Source organism: Rattus norvegicus, chromosome 1 (genome assembly GCF_036323735.1).
Source record: "Rattus norvegicus strain BN/NHsdMcwi chromosome 1, GRCr8, whole genome shotgun sequence".
Lineage (NCBI taxonomy): Eukaryota > Metazoa > Chordata > Mammalia > Rodentia > Muridae > Rattus > Rattus norvegicus.
In genome coordinates this window covers 75,151,731-75,175,190 of record NC_086019.1, presented here as the reverse complement: position 1 = coordinate 75,175,190, position 23,460 = coordinate 75,151,731, and the positions used below count along the sequence as shown (strand labels likewise).

General features: G+C 40.1%; 1 protein-coding gene across 1 annotated transcript in view; it reads left to right on the top strand.

Annotated features, from left to right (window-relative positions):
• The first annotated feature begins 1,764 nt into the window (after window positions 1–1,764).
• Nlrp4a (NLR family, pyrin domain containing 4A) overlaps window positions 1,765–23,460 on the top strand; it is an 87,005-nt gene continuing 65,309 nt past the window's right edge. Inside the window, exons 1-2 of the mRNA NM_001106220.2 lie at window positions 1,765–1,866; window positions 14,488–14,794. Of these exons, the coding sequence (NP_001099690.1) occupies window positions 14,518–14,794 (277 nt within the window). The 5' untranslated portion in view covers window positions 1,765–1,866; window positions 14,488–14,517. The remainder of the gene's footprint in view (window positions 1,867–14,487; window positions 14,795–23,460) is intronic.

Below are 23,460 nucleotides of genomic sequence, written 5' to 3'. Positions count from 1 at the left end.
ACTTTGGAGCAGGTATTTTTTTGAGAGTAAGGGTGGCACTACAGTGACAACACTGGACACACTGAAGAGAGAACAGTGTGGAGTTCTAGTTTGGTAGTGGAGCACTTGCCTGACATACTCGAGGACCACAATTGTGTTTCACATCAAGCCAGCCTTGATTACAAAAAACAGGGAATACAAGGAGATATAAGGCAGGTTTGATCAATTCAAAGTTGATATAAGCCTGACCCATCTTCCATATATATATATATATATATATATATATATGTGTGTGTGTGTGTGTGTGTGTGTGTGTGTGTGTGCGTGCGTGTGTGTGTGTATGTATGTATTATATGTTCTCATTATATATTCTCATATATTCCCATTGTATGTATATATATTCTCATATATTCCCATTGTATGTATATATATTCTCATATATTCCCATTGTATGTATGTATGTGTGTATATATATATATATATATATATAGAGAGAGAGAGAGAGAGAGAGAGATGTTTACATTGATCACCTATGTCCATGCAAAGCTTCCCAGTGGATGTGTGAGAATAAGATTAAATGGAACTCCATAAATTTTTTCAATATATACACCTATAGAAGTTTAATATATATTGAGTATAATAAATTATTAGTAATAACTTATAATAAAATAGAGCAACATGAATAATACACAGTAAAAGCTATTTAATACTAATGAGTTCTTTATTTCTGAGATTTACCACTTAACTTTTTAAATGTTTAATACAGTTATTTATCCATCTATGACTGGATAGTGGGTCCGAGGAAAACTTGCAAAAGTAAATTTCTCTTTCCTCCATCAACTCAGGTCTTCAAGGCTTGAAGTCAAGTACAATCAGCTGAGCCTTCTCATGGCTGGCCCCTTTCCCACTTAATATTTTCAAAACGCAGTTGATATTGGCAGCCTAAGTCAAGAAAAGGAAGAGCCATGGTAATGACAGAGTTTGAAATTTATCCACAAGTGTTGTACACATCTGTAATCCTAGCATTTCAGATTCTGATGTAGAAAGAGCCCGATTTGGACTAACTTGATCACTGAAGACTGGTGTCAGAGACGGACTGTCTACCCTCATTTATACCCTCCTTTTAAATGCTAAATAATGACGATACACATAAAATGATAAGAGGAGGATGAAGGGGTCCATCTGTACAGTCAGAAGCCTTGGAGATCCCTTACCTGGATTCATCAGGAACCCTAAATACCCAGATTCACTGCAATATCCATTGCCTATAGAATACCAAGACCTGAGGGTTTAGAGCTACACCAAACTTTCAACATCAATCATGTCTGCTTTCCTTTTGCCAAACTCCCTCCCCCAACCACCACCACCGATGAGAAGGAGGGAAGCACTAGCCAATCACACAGCAACATAGACTGTTTCTTCCCAGTTTCAGCTGCTGCCATATATTAAGAACTAACCTAGGGCAGTGAGTCAGCAAGTCTTGTCTTCTGCTTCATTTCTCTTGTATGTTTTTTTTCTTTTTTTCGGAGCTGGGGACCGAACCCAGGGCCTTGCGCTTGCTAGGCAAGCGCTCTACCACTGAGCTAAATCCCCAACCCCTCTCTTGTATGTTTTTATTGGCTTTGTTATTTGAGGAGCCAGTATGTGTGCATCCGTTATTCTTCCCATTTGCTTCCCTCATGTCCAGAGCAACCAGAACAAGTTTGCATCCTTTCTCATGGTTATTTGGACTCACTTTAGCAGGGTAGCCAGGACTCTAACTTTTTTTTTCTTTTTTGTTTTTGCAGGAAAACAAAAATCATTACTTGTCCAAATCCTCAAACACTTGCTTCAGCTGGATCCACAGACATCCCTAACAACTTAATCTGGCTTTTTTTCAACTTTGAAGTAAGTAGAGGGATCACAAGAGACTGTTAGCGGGGCTGGAGACATTAAAAGACCAGGGAGTGAGGCCCTTCAGATACAAAGAGAAAATAAATAATGTGTAGGCATAGTGAGGATTGGACAACTGAAAATGTAGAGATACATATTTATATTTATATTTATATTTATATTTATATTTATATTTATTTATATGTTTGTGAGACCAATAACCAGGAGAACCCACAGAGAACCAGGCAGGTACACTAGTATTTGTGTCTGAGATCTTTACCTGAGTTCACCCTTTAAAGACTCACACTTTTTGTTTCTTGGCTATTAGGTAAATGCGTGGACAAAAATTGCTTTCATATCAATAAAAACTGCTCTTTACTGTTGGCCGGAGTGTTGAGTTGTTGTGCCAGTTCTAAAGGAATATATGAACTCCCTGACCTCTAATATCTCAAAAAGATACTGTCGTAGATTTAATTAGTTTTTAAAGGGAAACCATGTAGTTACCGGAACACCAGGAAAATGTAATGTGATAATCAAGGCAGATACTGGAGTTAGGTAGCTTCAAGGAAAAGACAACAAAGATTTTCAGCAGCAGAGCGGGAGCTCAGAAGGAGCAGACCAGGTGTTCCATGAGGGAGGAAATGTGAAGCTGCCAACCCTTGCATCACAAACAGTAAGGCTATATAATTCTCAATAATTTTGATGTTACTGGAGTTGTTCCGTGTTTTGAGTCTGTATCAAGTACAATGGGCAGCTGAGAAATCACTGTGTAGCCAAGGATGACCTTGAACTTCTAATCCATCTGCTTTCAGCTCCCAGGATCTGGTGTAACAGGTTTGCTCCACAACATCTGATTTTCTTTGTTGTTAGGGATGGAATCCAGGGCTCTGTAGATACTAATCGAGCATGCTACCAGCTAGCTTACATGCCTAACTATTTCTGCAGTTTTATACGACTTAGTTTACATAATTTTGTAATAGAGACCCTGCAAATTTATCTGTAATATTTATCACAAATAACTCAGGGTTTGTTTTCTGAAAATAAAAGTGGTGTTGTTTAGAACCACAGTATATCAAAGTCAGGAAATTAACTGTTGGCCAACATTAAGAATTATTTATCCTGGAATGATGGCTCATACCTTTGACCTAGCACCAAAACCAGGTGAAATAATAATGAACGAAGGAAAGAGAGTAGAATAAAAAAAAAGTCAGTAGATTCTGTGAGAGACCTCAAAGGCCTAATTAAAAGGAATATTAAAAATGAATAAATAAATAAGAAAATAGTCATAGTGTCACACAATGAACCCCATTCCAGCAGAAAGTCTCCTTGAGTTTGAAATCTACTTCTTCTACAAAGTAAATTTCAGGACAGCCAATGCTTCATTAAACCTCAACTTCAATAACAACAATAAAAAGAAAACAAACAAACAAACAAAACAAAAACAACCAAAAAAAACACTTAATGTTTATAGTGTATTGTTTTTAAATGGTACAATGTGTTTTTCTATTAAATATGTGTTACCACTTCCAGCATGAAGCCTGTGCCTCAAGCAGTTGGGGTACTGGCATAAATGTGTATGCTTGTGCATACCCTGAATCCCTCCACTCCTGTGAGGGGTGTGTGTGTGTGTGTGTGTGTGTGTGTGTGTGTGTGTGTGTGTGTAAAATTCATCTAGAAGGACAAGATGAGTTTGTTTTGAACCAACATATTGAAAAAGATGCTGGAATCTGAAGTCTGGAGAAAGAATTTGTTTCACCTGGTAGAGTTAGGCTTCAACATTTCCCTTAGGGGTTGAAGGTTTAGATGGTGACAAGCATACTTGCCAAACTGCTCAAAACCCTGAGAGTGATATCCAATGCTGGAACTAAAAACTCTTAAAAAGAAATGAAAAGTGAAGAATGTTCTTCTCCAAGAATCTGTATAGATAACCAAAATCATCAGTTTTGTTGGGTTGAAAGTGTTAATTAATGGTATGTGATAAAGCTCCAAGAAGATAACTGAGGATACTCTATTTGCTATTCTGTTTTGGTTTTGTGTATCCTGCTTTTTTTTATTCTTTTTTTTAATCTTTATTAACTTCAGTATTTCTTATTTACATTTCGATTGTCATCCCGTTTCCCGGTTTCCAGGCCAACATCCCCCTAACCCCTCCCCTCCCTCTCTATATGGGTGCTCCCCTCCCCATCCTCCCCCCATTACCGCCCACCGCCCAACAATCACGTTCACTGGGGGTTCAGTCTTGGCAGGACCAAAGGCGTCCCCTTCCATGGTGCTCTTACTAGGATATTCATTGCTACCTATGAGGTTGGAGCCCAGGGTCAGTCCATGTATAGTCTTTGGGTAGTGGCTTAGTCCCTGGAAGCTCTGGTTGCTTGGCATTGTTGTACATATGGGGTCTCAAGCCCCTTCAAGCTCTTCTAGTCCTTTCTCTGATTCCTTCAACGGGGGTCCCGTTCTCAGTTCAGTGGTTTGCTGCTGGCATTCGCCTATGTATTTGCTGTATTCAGGCTGTGTCTCTCAGGAGAGATCTACATTCGGTTCCTGTCGGCCTGCACTTCTTTGCTTCATCCATCTTATCTAGTTTGGTGGCTGTATATGTATGGGCCACATGTGGGGCAGGCTCTGAATGGGTGTTCCTTCTGCCTCTGTTCTAAATTTTGCCTCCTTATTCCCTGCCAAGGGTTTTCTTGTTCCCCTTTTGAAGAAAGAGTGAAGCATTCGCATTTTGGTCATCCCTCTTGAGTTTCATGTGTTCTATGCATCTAGGGCAATTCAAGCATTTGGGCTAATGGCCATTTATTAATGAGTGCATACCATGTGTGTTTTTCTGTGATTGGGTTACCTCACACAGGATGATATTTTCCAGTTCCATTCATTTGCCTATGAATTTCATAAAGTCTTTGTTTTTGATAGCTGAGTAATATTCCATTGGGTAGATGTACCACATTTTCTGTATCCATTCCTCTGTTGAAGGGCATCTGGGTTCTTTTCAGCTTCTGGCTATTATAAATAAGGCTGCTATGAACATAGTGGAGCATGTGTCTTTGTTATATGTTGGGGCATCTTTTGGGTATATGCCCAAGAGAGGTATACCTGGGTCCTCAGGTAGTTCAATGTCGAATTTTCTGAGGAACCTCCAGACTGATTTCCAGAATGCTTGTACCAGTCTTCAATACCACCAACAATGGAGGAGTGCTCCTCTTTCTCCACATCCTTGCCAGCATTTGCTGTCACCTGAGTTTTTGATCTTAGCCATTCTCACTGGTGTGAGGTGAAATCTCAGGGTTGTTTTGATTTGCATTTCCCTTATGACTAAAGATGTTGAACATTTCCTTAGGTGTTTCTCAGCCATTCGGCATTCCTCAGCTGTGAATTCTTTGTTTGGCTCTGAACTCCATTTTTTAATAGGGTTATTTGTCTCCCTGCGGTGTAACTTGTTGAGTTCTTTGTATATTTTGGATATATGCCCTCTGTCTGTTGTAGGATTGGTAAAGATCTTTTCCCAATCTGTTGGTTACCGTTTTGTTCTACCCAGAGTGTCCTTTGCCTTACAGAAGTTTTGCAGTTTTATGAGATCCCATTTGTCGATTCTTGATCTTAGAACATAAGCTATCAGTGTTTTGTTCAGGAAATTTTCTCCAGTTCCCAAAAGTTCGAGATGCTTCCCCACTTTTTCTTCTATTAGTTTGAGTGTATCGGGTTTGATGTGGAGGTCCTTGATCCACTTGGACTTAAGCTTTGTACAGGGTGATAACCATGGATCGATCTGCATTCTTCTACATGTGGACCTCCAGTTGAACCAGCACCATTTGCTGAAAATGCTATCTTTTTTCCATTGGATGGTTTTGGCTCCTTTGTCAAAAATCAAGTGCCCATAGGAGTGTGGGTTCATTTCTGGGTCTTCAATTCTGTTCCTTTGGTCTATCTGTCTGTCTCTGTACCAATACCATGCAGTTTTTATCACTATTGCTCTGTAATACTGCTTGTGTTCACGGATAGTGATTCCCACAGAAGTCCTTTTATTGTTGAGGATAGTTTTAGCTATCCTGGGTTTTTTGTTATTCCAGATGAATTTGGAAATTGATCTGCCTAACTCTCTGAAGAATTGGATTTGTATTTTGAGGGGGATTGCATTGAATCTGTAGATCACTTTTGGTAAAATGGCCATTTTTACTATATGAATCCTGCCAATCCATGAGCATGGGAGATCTTTCTATCTTCTGAGGTCTTCTTCAATTTCTTTCTTCAGAGTCTTGAAGTTCTTATCATACAGATATTTTACTTGCTTGGTTAAAGTGACACCAAGGTATTTTATATTATTTGGAACTATTATGAAGAGTGTCAGTTCCCTAATTTCTTTCTCGGTAGAGGAAGGCTACTGATTTATTTGAGTTAATTTTATACCCTGCCACTTTGCTGAAGGTGTTTATCAGCTTTAGTAGTTCTCTGGTGGAACTTTTGGGATCACTTAAATATACTATCATGTCATCTGCAAATAGTGATATTTTGACTTCTTCTTTTCCAATCTGTATCCCCTTGATCTCCTTTTGTTGTCTGATTGCTCTGGCTAGAACTTCAAGAACTATATTGAATAAGTAGGGAGAGAGTGGGCAGCCTTGTCTAGTCCCTGATTTTAATGGGATTACTTCAAGTTTCTCTCCATTTAGTTTAATGTTAGTAACTGGTTTGCTGTACATGGCTTTTACTATGTTTAGGTATAGGCCTTGAATTCGTATTCTTTCCAGGACTTTTATCATGAAGGGGTGTTGAATTTTGTCAAATGCTTTCTCAGCATCTAATGAAATGATCATGTGGTTTTTTATCTTTCAGTTTCTGTATATAATGGATCACGGTGATCGTTTTCCATATATTAAACCATCCCTGCATGCCTGGGATGAAGCCTACTTGATCATGGTGGATGATTGTTTTGATGTGCTCTTGGATTCGGTTTGCCAGAAGTTTATTTAGTATTTTTGCATCGATATTCATAAGGGAAATTGGTCTGAAGTTGTCTTTCTTTGTTGGGTCTTTGTGTGGTTTAGGTATAAGAGTAATTGTGGCTTCATAGAAGGAATTCGGTAGTGCTCCATCTGTTTCAATTTTGTGGAATAGTTTGGATAGTATTGGTATGAGGTCTTCTATGAAGGTCTGATAGAATTCTGCACTAAACCTGTCTGGACCTGGGCTCTTTTTGGTTGGGAGACCTTGAATGACTGCTTCTATTTCGTTAGGAGTTATGGGGTTGTTTAAATGGTTTATCTGTTCCTGATTTAACTTTGGTACCTGGTATCTGTCTAGGAAATTGTCCATTTCCTGCAGATTTTCAAGTTTTGTTGAATATAGGCTTTTGTAGTAGGATCTGATGATTTTTTTGAATTTCCTCTGATTCTATAGTTGTCTCCCATCTCGTTTCTGATTTTGTTAATTTGGACACATTCTCTGTGTCCTCTCATTATTCTGGCTAAGGGTTTATCTATCTTGTTGATTTTCTCAAAGAACCTACTTTTGGTTCTGTTGATTCTTTCTATGGTCCTTTTTGTTTCTACTTGGTTGATTTCAGCTCTGAGTTTGATTATTTCCTGCCTTCTACTCCTCCTGGGTGTATTTGCTTCTTTTTGTTCTAGAGCTTTTAGGTGTGCTGTCAAGCTGGTAACATATGCTCTCTCCTGTTTCTTTCTGCAGGCACTCAGAGCTATGAGTTTTCCTCTTAGCACAGCTTGCCTCTTGCCATCAGATTGTCTCTGGTGTTACTTTGTTCTGCTATTTCTGACAGTGGCTAGACCGTCCTATAGGCCTGTGTGTCAGGAATGCTGTAGACCTGTTTTCCTGTTTTCTTTCAGCCAGTTATGGGAACAGAGTGTTCTGCTTTTGGGTGTGTAGTCTTTCCTGTCTACAGGTGTTCAGCTGTTCCTGTAGGCCTGTGTCCTGAGTCCACCAGGCAGGTTGCTTGGAACAGAAAAGTTGGTCTTAACTGTGGTCCCACAGCTCAAATTGCTCGTGGGGGGCTGCTTTTGAGCTCTCTGTGAGGGCAGCAACCAGGAGGGCCTGCGCCACCTTTTCCAGGAGCCCCTGTGCACCAGGGTCCCAGATGGCATTATGTGTTTTCCTCTGGAGTCAGAAATGTGGGCAGAGTTTAGTCTCTCTGGCTTCCCAGGCGTGTCTGCCTCTCTGAAAGTTTAGCTCTCCCTACCATGGGATTTGGGTGCAGAGAACTGTTGATCCAGCCCCTTCAGGTCCGGGCGGTATCTGGAGTGCCATGTATCCTGCTTTTTAAAAAATAATAATTTTCCTTTTTTAAGTTTTGTTTGCTTGTTTGTTTTTTGTTTGTTTTTGAGACATGGTCTCCTTTTGTACTCTTAACCTGCTTCAAAATTAGAAATAGAACTACCTCTGCCTCCTGGGTTCTGGGATTAAAGGTGTGTGCCAACAAGGTTAAGTTTTTGTTTGTTTGTTTGGTTGGTTGGTTGGTTGGTTGGTTGGTTGGTTTGTGATAAGGATTCTCTGTGTAGCACTGGCTGTCCTGTAACTCAGTCTGTAGATGAGGCTGGCCTGGAACTCAAAGATAATCCTGACTCTACTTCCTAAATGTTGGGAGCAAAGGTGTATGCCACCACTGCATGGCTTATTTTATATATGTTAATTGTACCTGATAGTTATTCTCAAAGAATCTACTGACTTTGAGTCTGTCTCTGTCTCTGTCTCTGTCTCTCTGTCTCTGTCTCTCTCTCTCTCTCTCTCTCTCTCTCTCTCTCTCTCTCTCACTGTATTTTGCCTATTATTATTTCCTTCTGAGTTTGATTCCCCTCTTTGTTGTTTCTCTCTTAAAGTATGTAACTTGCTCATGAAATTTTAAGCTAAGTATAGTTCAGTTAGTATACGTGAACAGTTGTGGGGTCACTCATTTGATCACTGTCAACTACCAAGTATGCCCCCTCCGTATGAAGACAGGTTCACATCTCAGTAGCTATCAAGTGCCAATAGCTCCTCAGTTAGGAGTGGGACCTTGTCACCTTCTCTTCCATTCATGATAGAATGTTGACAGCTTGAGTTTGTTCATGGAACCACAGCCACTGTGGGTTTGGGTGTACAACAACTGTGCCAAGTCCAAGAGACAGCTTTTCACAGTTCTCCTTCCCATATTCTGCAATTTAAATTCTTTCACAAATTTCCCCATCATATTTCAGAAAGCAAAGCCTCATCTAAAGAATATTCATGGTTGAGACTGCCCCTTTTCTCTTTTCAGCATCATTCACAGGAAGACTGCCTGTAACTTTGTAACTCTGCAAACTGTCAGGCAGAAGTTATAGGAGACATGACCTAGGGCTTCCTGCTTTCAGTCTTTGATTCTTTGATGATCTTTAAGTTCAGAGCACACTGAAAATGGACCAAAACAATTCATTTCTTACAGTGCCCATGAGAGAAGAGGGACTGCTGCGGTTATGGTAACCTGAGCAAAAGTCTTATGTGGATTCTTACACTTTACTTCTTCCTACAGTGTATGATCTAGTTGTCACTAATGGTAGGAACATAGTTCCACACCACACTGGCAACTGTCTGGGAAGTTCTTTTTGGAGAAACCAAACCTCATCCACCCAGGCAAAACTAGAATTTGTGGCTTCAAGGCAGATGTGAAGCCCAATTGGATGTATTTTTTAAAAAAATAGGAAAATGTTCCAGAAGAGAGAGAGAGAGAGAGAGAGAGAGAGAGAGAGAGAGAGAGGAGAGAGAGAGAGAGAGAGAGAGAGAGAGAGAGAGAGAGAGAGAGAGAGAGAGGTGGGGTTGGGGGGAACATACTAGATAGGAAATCAGATTCCTAAGAGCTACTCGGAGATAGTTTCTTTGCAGTAGGCACACACTGGAACTTGGTGGCTCTCAATGAGGTTATACCTCTTAAGATTGCTAAGAAATACCACCAACCTGTTGACCCTCCCACTTCTAATACTGCCAAAGAGTGTACTTTGTGGTGATGGAGAGACAGCTCAGTGATTAAGAATGTTTGCTGCTCTTCCAGCAGACCCATGTTTATTTCCCAGATGAGTGGCTCACAACTGCCTGTAACTTGTTCCAGACTACTGATGCCTTCTTTTGGCCTATGCACACACATCAAGCACATGCATGTGTAAACACACACGCACACACACACACACACACACACACACAGACTCACAGACACAAAAATCATATCAAGAAGCATATGAATACATACATACACACTAAAAAGAATCCAAATATTTTAAACAAGAATGTCATTTGTAATATAATTAAAAGTTGAAGGTATTTTCTCACAATACAAAGTTTTGAGGTGGCTTTAGGATGGGTATCTTGTAGAACAGGAGACCAGAATGGTAGAGAATCAAAGTTATAGATTATGTTAACTCAGTGGTTATCAACCTTCCTAATTCTGTGTCTCTATATAGTTCCTCAAATTGTGGTGATCCCTAATCATAAAAATTTTTCATTGCTAATTTATTGCTGTATATTTGCTAACTGTTATGGGTCTTAATGAAAGTATGTGATATGCAGAATATCTGATATGCAACCCCAGTGAAAGGGTTACTCGATCTTTAAGGGGTCATGACCACAGGTTGAGAATCTGTTTTAGCGAGATGTAATCACAGATTATTCTTGTTTTTGTTATACCCAGTAGAGATGTCTTCAAGAAGGTATGACCTAGAACTATGTGATGGCAGTTCATTTATCTTCTTAGATACAATATCTTTTGAAGAACATACACCGTGTCAGTGGGCTTTTTGGCCCTTGTCAGTGGGGTCTAACTTCTGACTATTTTATCAGTCAAAACAGGAGACTGTGTTTCTAGAGCACAGCGTCATTTCTCCCCAAGCCTTTTCCCACATCACCATAATTCAATCCTTGCCATCTACAAGCTCTATCTAGAACTTTGGAATTGTCTCCAATTTTTTGTGTGTATCTTGATTTCTTAGTTTCCCTCTAAAGAGTCTAGATGTTGGGTAAAGTCTCCCTTTGGACTTCTTGATATAGTCAGTTAGTGATTTCATCAGTTATTTCAAAGGGCCCAGTAGTACCCTATGTATCCAGATACATAGATATAAAGTTCCATCTCAAAAAATCAAGTGTGAATTGAACATACATATATACTTGTAATTTCAATTACATTTATTTTATTTGCATATGAGTATACACATAGGGTTATACACATGCATAGGAGTGTCTGTTTTGTCAGAGACCTGCTTATAAGAGTCGATTTTCTCTTTCCACTGTGTACTCACATCTGAATCCTAAGGCCACTCAGGAGTAGGTTTTATACTCCTTCCGTCTTTCCTTTTTCTTCCATCCCTCCTTTGCTCCCTCCCTCCATCTCTTCATCCTTCCTTCTCTCCCTCCTTTGCTGCTTCCCTTCCCCATCCCTTCCTCCTTCCTTTTTTCTTTCCTTCCTTCCTTCATTTGCATGTGATGCTAGAACTAAACCAGAGCTGGCTGCTTGCTAGGCAAGCATTCTTCCAGCTGAACCACATCCAAAGTCCTTTGTTTTTATTTTCATATTATTAATGATGAATAATGTTTAACATCTTTTCATGAGTGTGAATGCATGTGTGTGCACAGGTGTGTGGGGAACCAGAAGACAACCTCAGGTGTCACTCTATAGGAGCCAGTTCATTTTATTTTGCACGTAGACTGTGTTGTTCTAATACCATTTGTTGAAAGGACACTCCTTCATGTACATTCCCATTACTTACATATAAATCTATTTCCTTTAGATTGACATGTGCTAGGTGACTATAGGTTAAGAATTTTCATATTTTCTGGATAATTCTATTTCTGCATCTGATATCTGGTGAGGGTCCTCCTTTCTGTGCTGTTGTCTTAGAGTTAAAATTCTGGGGTATCTTTGTTAAGTCTTCCTTTGGATGATTTTCTCATTTCTGATTGTTTTGTTTTGCAGTACTGAAGACTGAATCTAGTGCAGTGAACACACTATACAAGCAGTCTACCATTGATCTGTATATCAGCCTTCTTTTTATTTTTTGTTTTAATACGCTTCAAAGATAATATTTACTTATTTACTTATGTGTATGAAAGTTTTGTCAGTGCACCACATGCATGTGTGGTGCGCAGGGAACAAGTTACCACATGCTGTTGAACTGGAGTTATAGGTGATTGTGAGTCATTTGATATGGGTGCAAGTAACTAAACTCAGGTCCTCTTCGTAATCACCAGGTACTTTTTTTTTATTAACTTGAGTATTTCTTATATACATTTCGAGTGTTATTCCCTTTCCCAGTTTCCGGGCAAACATCCCCCTCCCTTTTTTTTTTTAAACCGCTGAGGTGCACCTCACTGTTATTGTAAGCCACTACATGAGTGCTGGAACATAAACCCAAGTTCTCTGGAAAAGCAGGTGGTACTTCTAGCCATTTATTTTGAGACAGAAGTTCACTAATTGCCGTGGTTTGCCTTGCCTTGAGTATGTTTGTAGGCAGACACTGAGGTTTTAATCCTCCTGCTCCTTCCTCTGACATAGGTGGGATCCCAGGCCTGTGCTACTGGACTTAGATATCTGTTTATATTTACAGCTATTTTATGACAGTGTATCATGTTCCAAAATAACATTATAATACTTATTTCCTTATATGCTAGCATCTGTATACTAGCATTCCACCTAATGTCACTGGAGTTACTGGTAGCAGTAATTCTTTTTAACATTTGTTCATGTGTTTGTGTGTGCTTGAGTATATGTAGTGTACAATATGTGTAGCATACCTGCAGAGTCCATAAGAGGGAGTCAGATCCCATGAAGCTAACGTTATAGACAACTGTGAGCCCACCAGTATGGGCACTGGAAAGTAAAGCTGAGTCTTCTGCAAGAACATCAAACGCTCTTAACTGCTGAGCCATTATTCCAGCCCCATCAGTAATTCTTTAGAATAGTAAATCTCACTGTGTTGTTTTCTAAGTGTTATTGCAGTGGTTCTCAACCTGTGAGTTGCAACCCTTTTGGGGTGGGGGGGATGAAACACTACTTAAAAGGGATCGCCCAACACCATAAGAAAAATACACTATTCATAAAGTAGCAAAACTGGTGTTATGAAGAAGCAGAGAAAGTAATTTTCTGATTGGAGGACACCAAGACATGAGAAACTGTATTAAAGGGTTATAGCATTAGGCCTTTGAGCCTTTTAATGAGATGAGAACTAATATGATCCCATATTGAAAAAGTTCCTGCCCTTATTTATCCCCCACAATGAACAGTGTATTATGTGATAAGTTTGTGACCAAATGTATGTGTTGAGGTAGAAAGTGAGGTGTTTGTGTAGAAGATAAATATCGACAGCAAGGATTTCCTCAATTACTTTCTACCTGATTTTTGAGATAGGATTTCACAGTGAAGCTAGAGCTCAAGGAATTTGACTACAGCAGCAGCTATCAGGCCACAGGGATCCTTTTATGTCTTCCCACTGCTAGGATTACAGCAATTTGCCATCACGCCCTGCATCTTTTTATATCTTTAAATGCATTAATTCCCAAAAAGCAGTTTCCCCTACTTTCATGGATCCCAGTTTCCTTCACATATACCTCTTTCCAAGATCTACTCCTCCTTTGTTTCCCTTAAAAAAAATACAGCATAATAAACTACAATAAGGGGCTGGAGAGACGGCTCAGTGGTTAAGAGCACCCGACTACTCTTCCAGAGGTCCTGAGTTCAATTCCCAGCAACCACATGGTGGCTCACAACCATCTGTAAGGAGATCCGATGCCCTCTTCTGGTGTGTCTGAAGACAGCTACAGTGTACTTATATATAATAAATTAAAAAATCTTTAAAAAAATAAAATATACTACAATAAGACTAGGCACAAAGCCTCATCAAGGCTGGATGAGGAAACCCAATAGGAGAAAAATTGTCAAATCCAGATAAAAGAGTCAGGGACAGATCGCCCCCCAACTCTTAGAGAGCCCCCAAAAATACCAAACTATACAACCATAACATTTATTCAGAAAACCTAGGGCAGACCCATGCAGGCTCCATGATTGTCTCTTCAGTCTCTTTGAGCCCCTATGAGCCCTGTTTAATTGATTGTGTGGGTTGTGTTCTCATGGTGTCCTCCACCCTTCTTGCTTCTGAAATCCTTCTGTCTCTTCTGTGGGATTTTTCCTGGATTCACCTTCATTTTGGTCATAGTCTCTGCATCTGCTTCTTTTACTTGCTCAATGATGCCTCTGATGATTCCTGAGACCAGCACTAATATATGAGTATAGCAGAAAAATCATTCCAAATCATTTCATTGACTTTTATTTTTTGGACAGTTGTGTTTGCTTCTATCATGGGTCTCTAGACTGCCCAACGAGTGGTTCCTGGCCATAACTGTAGCTCCAGGTGTATGTTCCCTCCCATATTATGGGCTTCAAGTTGGATCAGTCACTGGTTGTCCACTCCCAAAAGTTCTACATCCCCTTTACTCCAACATATCTTGAAGACCAGACATATACAGCAGGTTAAAGGTTTTTGTGGCTTCACATCCTGCTTCTGACATGAATGATGTGGAACCAACTTATGCCCCTACAATTGTGCACCAAACACTTTATGAGCTCAAACATTTCCCATTGACATTGTTTAATCTTAATTATGAAACTCAGCTGTTTGCCTGATTTTCCCACAGATCCTTGTACTCTATCTTCCTGAAGACACAATGGCATCTTTCTTTTCTGATTTTGGCCTTATGTGGTACTTGGAAGAGTTAAACAAGAAAGAATTCATGAAGTTTAAGGAGTTCCTCAAACAGGAGATTTTGCAACTAGGGCTGAAGCAGGTTTCCTGGACAGAAGTGAAGAAAGCATCCCGGGAAGACCTTGCCAGCTTACTGTTGAAACATTATGAAGAAAAGCAAGCCTGGGATATGACCTTCAATTTTTTCCAGAAGATCAATAGGAAGGATCTCATAAAGAGGGCAAAAAGAGAGATTGACGGTGAGTTGGCGAAAGCTTCTTTACAGTGATTGAGGATCATGTCTTAGTTTTGATAAATTTTTCATGCCCATCTACCATAGAGGCAGCAGGTAGAATGGGATTTTCTCCTGGAGGAAGGAGACAGCTTTATATAGACACATTAGGTCTAGTCTGTGTGGTCAAAAGTATGAGTGTATCATGCTATCATGCTCTAACTAGTTGAGCAAGCTTCTACACAGGACATTAGTAATGTTCCCTTGAATCTAAACTGGAGCCTTAAACCTATAGTGAAAGGGTAGCACTATGAATTTAGGCTAGCAGCAACAGAAAACACCTATAATAGATCATATTCATGGGGTTAGGAAGGTGGCTGAGTCTGTCAGGTGCTTGCTGATTAAACATGAAAAACTGACTTTAGATATCAGCAAGTTGGCCAGTCAGTTTGGCAGTTTCTAAGTCAGCTAAAAAGCTGTCTCAAAAAATGAGATGGAGGGCCTGAAGAGATAAGTCAGTGATTAAGAACACCTGATCTTACAGAGGATCTTGACTCTATTTCCAGAACCTACCTAGTGGTTCACAGCAATCAGTGACTTCACTTTCAGGGGATCCAATGATTTCTGCTATCCTCTGAGGACATTGTACACATCTGGTGCACATATATGCATACAGACAAAAGCATTCATTTACTCAAATTAAAAACAAATCTTTTAAAGTGATAAGCAATTAGACACCTAATATCCACCTCTGGTCTCCATATGCATGTGTATTGCACCTCTCTCTCCCTCCCACATACGTATCATATATGCATTTGAATCATCCTGGTATAAGATATCATGGATGGTGTAAGGTTTAATTCATTTGTCTTTTATGTTCTAGTGTTTTAGTACAATGAACCTAGATTTATGTGAGTTCTAAGCTCATTCTGCTTGGAAGTCACTGATAATCTTAAATCTGTGGCTATAAAATATTCTTTACTCCAGCCATTAAAAGGTGTCATTGTGCTGATTTTTCCCCACATCTAAAAAAATTTGCTTTCCATCTCAATATCAATGCCCCCTCTTCTTAATAAACACCTCACACAGATCCTCCACTCATCCCCCTCCCCTTTTCCTCTGAGAAGGAGACCCCTGGGTACACCCCCCCCCAACCCTGTGCTGCCATATTAAGTCACTTCTTGTCTAGGCACATCATCTCCTGCTGAGAGCAGAGAAGGCAGCCCAGTTAGGGGATCCACAGGCTGGCAACAGATTCAGGGACAGCAAATACTCCAGTTGTTGGGGGACCCACATGAAAATCAGGCTGCACATCTGCTACACACATGCTGTGGGCAGGAGGGCCTAGATTCAGCCCATGCTTGCTCTTTGATTGGTGGTTCAGTCTTTGGGAACCAAGATTAATTGACACTTTTGATGTTCCTGTGGAGGCCCTGCTCTCTTCAGGTCTCTTCCTCCAACTCCTCCATAAGATTCTGAAAGCTCAAATTAATGTTAGGCTGTGGGCCTCTGCATCTCTTTCTATTGGCTGGTGGGTGACCTCTCAGAGGACAGTTATGCTAGGCTCCTGTCTGCAAACATAATGGAGTATTATTAACAGTCTCAGAGTTTGGTCCTTGCCAGTAGGATGGGTCTCAATTTGGGGCAGTCACTTCTTGGCCACTGCCTCAGTTTCTGCTCCATTGTTTTCTCTGAACATCCTGTAGGTATGCAGGGTACATTAATGAGTTGACAGGTTTGTGGGTGGGTTGCTGTCCTTATCCCTCCATGGCAAGTACTGCCTGGCTTCAGGAAGTGGCCACTTCAGAATCCATGTTTTCAACTGCTAGAAATATAAGCTAGAGTTATATTCATAGACTCCCTGGGATCTCTCCCCATCCTAGGTCTCTGGCACATCCTAGAGTTGCCCCCCATTGATTACTATTCTCTCTCCCCTGTACTCCCTAAACCATAGCCCCCATCCTCATCACCTCCCCATCTTCTCTTCTACCCAGTTCCCTCTCTCCATCAAATTCTAATATGTATTTTATTTCTTTTTCTAAGAAATATTCAACCATCGTCCCTTGGGCCCTCCTTGTTATTTGGTTCTTTAGTTGTGTTGATTATAGTGTGGTTATCCTGTACTTTATGTCTAATATCCACTTATAAGTGAGTATATACAATTCATGTTATTTTTATTTGTTTAAAAATTGTGTCAGTGCTTTGTTGTTTCCCACCTTCTTCTTGAAATACAGTTGCATGTAAGAGTCTTTAATTCATGATTAAAATATATGTGAACAGTTAGAAACTATATTATATGTATATGAGAGTGACTGCATACACTATTTAGGGACTATATATACCTTGAAGGCAAGAAGAGTACATCAGATCTGGACCTACAGAATGTGGATACTCTCATGTGGATGCTTGTAACTAAACCCAGAACTTCTGGGTGCTGTTAAACCCTGAGCCGTCTCTTGAACGTCACATGTTGGATCTTCATACAGTGTCTTGTATATATTTATTTTTATATTTCTCTCTGTGCTTTAGGATAGCTTTAGTTTCTAACTGTCCTTGGACCCTTCATTCCCTATTCAGCCACTTATAAGCAATAAAATATCCACTTGTTGGCTTCTTTTGACTTTTCTTACATGTATTATTTGTTTGTACACACTTACTCATTAGTATACCATACTTCACAAGTTGAGATAAGAGAAAAACTTAGAGATTTAATTCTGGCTCTGACATTTGGGTGTCCCAGACCAAACTTAAGTACTCAGGCCTAATGGCAAATGTCTCTATAGAATATTACCAGCCCCTATTTATTGATTTTTTTCATTTTAAAAAATGGATATTTTTTATTTACATTTCAAATGTTATTCCCTTTCCCAGTTTCCTGTCCATCAGTCCCCTAACTCCTACCCCTCCCCTTCTATAAGGGTGTTCCCCACCCTATCGACCCCCCTTAATACCCTCACCAACAATTCCCTACACTGGGGGTCCAACCATGGCAGGACCAAGGGCTTCTCCTTCCATTGGTGCCCCAACAAGGCAATCCTTTGCTACATATGCAGTTGGAGCCTTGGATCAGTCCATGTATAGTCTTTGGGTAGTAGTTTACTGCCTGGAAGATCTGGTTGGTTGGCATTGTTGTTATTATCGGGTTGAAAGACCTTTCAGCTCTTTCAGTCCTTTCTCTAATTCCTACAACAGGAGTCCCATTCTTAGTTCAGTGGTTTGCTACTAGCATTCGCGTCTGTATTTGACCTGTTCTGGCTGTGTCTCTCAGGAGAGATCTGTATCCTGTCAGCATGCACTTCTTAGCTTCATCTATCTTGTCTAATTGGGTGGCTATGTATATATGGGTCACATATGAGGCAGGCTCTGAGTGACCATTCCTTCAGTCTCTGCTCTAAACTTTGTCTCCCTAGCCCCTCCTATGGATATTTTTCTGCCCCTTTTTAAGAAAGAGTGAGGCATTGGCACTTTGGTCATCCTTCCTGAGTTTCATGTGGTCAGTGCATTCCATCTTGGGTAATTAGAGATTTTGGGCTAATATCCACTTATCAGTGAGAGCATAGCACGTGTGTTTTTCTGTGATAGGGTTATATCACTCAAGATGGTATTTTCTAGTTCCATCCATTTGCATATGAATTTCATGAAGTCATTGCTTTGATAGCTGAGAAGTACTCCATTGTATGGATGTACCATATTTTCTGTTGAAGGGCATCTGGGTTCTTTCCAGCTTCTGGCTATTATAAATAAGGCTGCTATGAACATGGTGGAACATGTGTCTTTGTTGTATGTTGGAGCATCTTTTGGGTATATGCCCAGGAGAGGTATAGCTGGGTCCTCAGGTAGTGCAATGTCCAATTATCTGAGGAACCTCCAGACTGATTTCGAGAGTGGTTGTACCAGTCTGCAATCCCACCAACAATGGAAGAGTGTTCCTCTTTCTCCACATTGTTGCTAGCATCTGCTATCCCCTGAGGTTTTGCTCTTAGCCATTTTGACTGGTGTGTGGAGTAATCTCAGGGTTGTCTTGATTTGCATTTCCCTGATGACTAAGGATGTTGAACATTTCTTTAGGTGCCTTTCTGCCATTCAATATTGCTCAGCTGAGAATGTTTTGTTTAGTGCTGTTCCACATTTTTAAATAGAGTTATTTGGTGCTCTGGAGTCTAACTTCTTGAGTTCATTGTATATTTTGGATATTAGCCATCTATCAGTTGGAGGATTGGTAAATATCTTTTCCCAATCTGTTGGTTGCCAATTTGTCCTAATGACAGCATCCTTTGCATACAGAAGCTTTGCAGTTTTATGAGGTCCCATTTGTTGAGTCTTGATCTTAGAGCATAAGCGATTGGTGTTCTGTTCAGTTAATTTTCCCTGGTGCCCATATGATCGAGACTCTTCCCCACTTTCTCTTCAATTAGTTTGAGTGTATCTGGTTTAATGAGGAGGACCTTGATCCACTTGGACTTAAGCTTTCTACAGGGCAATAAGCATGGATCGATCTGCATTCTTCTACATGCTGACCTCCAGTTGAACCATCATCATTCATTGAAAATGCTCTTTTTTCCATTGGATGGTTGGTGAGAGTGGGGTGTTGAAATCTCCTACTATTATTGTGTGGGGTTCAATGTGTGATTTGAGCTTCAGTAAGGTTTCTTTTATGAATGTAGGTGTCCTTGTATTTGGAGTGTAGATATTTAGGATTGAGAGTTCCTCTTGGTGGATTTTTCCTTTGATGAATATGAAGTGTCCTTCCTTATCTTTTTTTTATGACTTTTGGTAGAATGTCGATCTTATTAAATATTAGAATGGCTATTCCAGTTTGCTTCTTTGGACCATTTGATAGGAAAGTAGTTTTCCAACCTTTTGTCTTTGTCTCTGAGGTGTGTTTCCTGCAGGCAGCAAAATACTGGGTCCTCATTACATATTCAGTTTGTTAATCTGTGTCTTTTTATTGGGGAATTGAGTCCATTGATATTCAGAGATATTAAGGAATAGTGATTGTTTCTACCTGTTATTTTTTTATTTGGAGGTGGAATTATGTTTGTGTGCTTCTCTTCTTTTGGTTTTGTTGCAAGGTGATTCCTTTCTTGCTTTATCTAGGGTGAGGTTTATCTCCTTGTGTTGGGCTTTATCATTTATTATCCTTTGTAGGGCTGGATTTGTAGAAAGATATTGTGTAAATTTGGTTTTGTTATTGAATATCTTGGTTTCTCCCTCAGTGATAATTGAGAGTTTTGCTGGATACAGTAGCCTGGGCTGGCATTTGTGTTCTCTTAGGGTCTATGTGACATCTGCCCAGGATCTTCTGGCCTTCATAGTTTCTGGCGAGAAGTCTGGTGTAATTCTGATAGGTCTACATTTATATGTTACTTGACCTTTCTCCCTTACTGCTTTTAATATTCTTTCTTTGTTTTGCGCACTTGGTGTTTTGATTATTATGTGACAGGAGGAATTTCTTTTCTGATACAATCTATTTGGAGTTCTGTAGGCTTCTTGTATGTTTATGGGCATCTCTTTCTTTAGGTTTGGGAAGTTTTATTCTATGATTTTGTTGAAGATATTTACTGGCCCTTTAAGTTGGAAGTCTTCACTCTCTTCTATACCTATTTTCCTTCAGTTTGATCTTCTCATTGTGTCCTGGATTTCCTGTATGTTTTGGGCTAGGAGCTTTTTCCGTTTTACATTATCTTTGAGAGTTGTGTCGATGTTTTCTATGGTATTTTCTTCCCCTGAGATTCTTTCTTCTATCTTTTGTATTCTGTTGGTGATGCTCACATCTATGACTCCTCATCTCTTCCCTAGGTTTTCTCCCTTTGTGCTGTCTTTAGTGTTTCTATTTCCTTTTTTTTTTTTTAGAGATTACATTTTCATTTGAATTGCTTTCTTTTTTTATTTATTTATTTTTTTTATTTTTTTTTATTTTTATTTTTTTATTAACTTGAGTGTTTCTTATATACATTTCGAGTGTTATTCCCTTTCCCGGTTTCCGGGCAAACATCCCCCTCCCCCCTCCCCTTCCTTATGGGTGTTCCCCTCCCAACCCTCCCACCATTGCCGCCCTCCCCCCATAGACTAGTTCACTGGGGGTTCAGTCTTAGCAGGACCCAGGGCTTCCCCTTCCACTGGTGCTCTTACTAGGATATTCATTGCTACCTATGGGGTCAGAGTCCAGGGTCAGTCCATGTATAGTCTTTAGGTAGTGGCTTAGTCCCTGGAAGCTCTGGTTGCTTGGCATTGTTGTACTTTTGGGGTCTCGAGCCCCTTCTATTTCCATTTTTAACTCCTAGGTCGTTTTGTTCATTTCCTACTCCTGTTTAGTCATGTTTTCCTGTAATCCTTTAAGGGATTTTTGTGTTTCCTCTTAAAGGGCTTCTGCTTGTTTACTTGTGTTTTCCTGTATTTCCTTAAGGGAGTTATTTATGACCTTCTTAAAGTTCTCCATCATGATGATAAAATATGATTTTAAATCTAAATCTTGCTTTTCTGGTGTTTTTGTATGTCCAGTATTTGCTTTGGTGGGAGAACTGGTCTCTGATAATTCCAAGTTGTCTTGGTTTCTGTTGCTTGAGTTCCTGTGCTTGCCTCTCACCATCAGGTTGTTTCTGGTGTTTGCTTTTCTGGCTGTTTCTGTGGTGGCTTGACCCTCCTGTGGGCCTGTGTGTCAGCACTCCTATAGACCTGTTTTCCTATTTTCTTTCAGCCAGTTATGGGAACCAAGTGTTCTGCTGTCAGTTGTGTAGTCACTCCTTGCAGTTGGCTTTCAGCTCTCGGTGAGGGCAGCAACTAGAAGTGTCCTGCCCCTATGGCTCCTAGGTCCTTGTATGCAGAGGGCACAGATAGCACTAGGCATTTTCCTCTTGAGTTGGGAATATGGGCAGAGAGTAGTCTCCTCTGGTTTCTCAGAAGTTTCTGCACTTCTAAGGGTCTAGCTCTACATCATGGGATTTGGGTGCAGGGAGCTGTAGGCTGGGATCAGAAAAGTTCCAGGCACAACCAGAATCTGTTGATTCATAAACTAAGACCTTTTGTATATATGTATGCCTTGCTTTTCCTTAGTTTCTACTGATTTCCCAAACTGCCTTTTTTTTTATTAAGTGCCTTTTAAAAATTGTTATACTTGGCATACAAAGTGTTTCAGTACAAATTTGTGTGTGTGTGTGATGTGTGGTGTGTGTGTGTGTGTGTGTGTGTGTGTGTGTGTGTGTCCTTATGCTTTGCTCTCAGTATTTGACCACTGTCACTCTCCATTTCCCATTACTATCTTCAGGCCCTTGAACCTGTACCCTTTTTGCTTTCTTGCCATGTATGTGGTAGGTTGTGTATGTTAAAATATGTTTAAGGCACCTTTTAAATTTTCCCATGCACATGCATATGTGTGGGGTTATGTGTGTGAGTGCAGTGCCTGCAGAGGCCAGGCCCTCTCGAGATGGATCATAGGATGTTTTGAGCACCCTGATATGTATGATGGAAACCACTCTCAAGACCTCTTTTAGAATAGCCAGTGCCCTTAACTACTAATGCATCTCTCTAGCCCCATTATTCTATACTTTTAATGTCAGGGTGATAGTACCTGTTTTCATTATGTAGTCAATCTTCTGTTAATAGTAATACAATTTTTTAGTTTTACGCTGTCATGACAACCATGTATTATTACACTCTGTTAGGTGTACTCATCTGTGTATGTAGGAGGGGTTAACAGACACTGATAATTGAGTTTAGAGAGCCATGCATTCTGCCACACCTGATTGGTGCTTCTAATATCCAAGTGGTGCAGCTTCACACAGCACAGGGTTCCATATGGTTCAAAGTATTATCTAGGAAAGTGATCCTTCTGGTTTTGAATGAGAACATTCACTAAGTACATTGCAAGTCAAAGTCAATAATAAAAAGGAAATGATAGAGATAAACAGTAGGTGGATATGTAGGTAAGTAGGTAGGTAGTAGGTGGATGGATGGATGGATGGATGGATGGATGGACAGATGGATGGATGGATGGACAGATGGATGGGCAGACAGACTGATAGATAGCAAAACATCATCAAATTGTGCCCTCAAACCATCCAATAGAAGTTGATGGGAAAAACTGTTTTTTTATTTTATTTGATATTTTATGTATTTACATTTCAAAGGTTATCTTATTTCCCCCCTCTTCAATACCCCTCCTTCTATGAAGATGCTCTCACCTCACTGCCCTAGCATTACCCTACATTGGGGAAACAAGCCTTCACAGGACCAAGGGCATATCCTACTATTGATGCCAGACAATGCCATCCTGCTACATATGAGGCTGGAGCCATCGGTCCCTCCATGTATACTCATTAGTTGGTGGTTTAGTCCCTGGGAGTTGTGCAGGGATATAATTGGTTGATATTATTCTTCCTATGGGGTTGCAAACCCCTTCAGCTACTTCAGTACTTTCTCTAACTCCCCTATTGTATTCCTGTGCTCAGTCAGATGGTTAGCTGCAAGCATCCTCATCTGTATCAGTAAGGCCCTGGCATATTAGGAGACATCCATATGAGACTCCTGTCAGCAAGCACTTCTTGGCATCAGCAATAGTGACTGGGTTTGGTGACAGCATATGGGATGGATCCACAGGTGGGAGGTCTCTGGATGAACTTTCCTTTAGTCCCTGCTCCATTCTTTGTTTCTGTATATCCTCCTATGAATATGTTCTTTCCCCTTCTAAGAAAGACT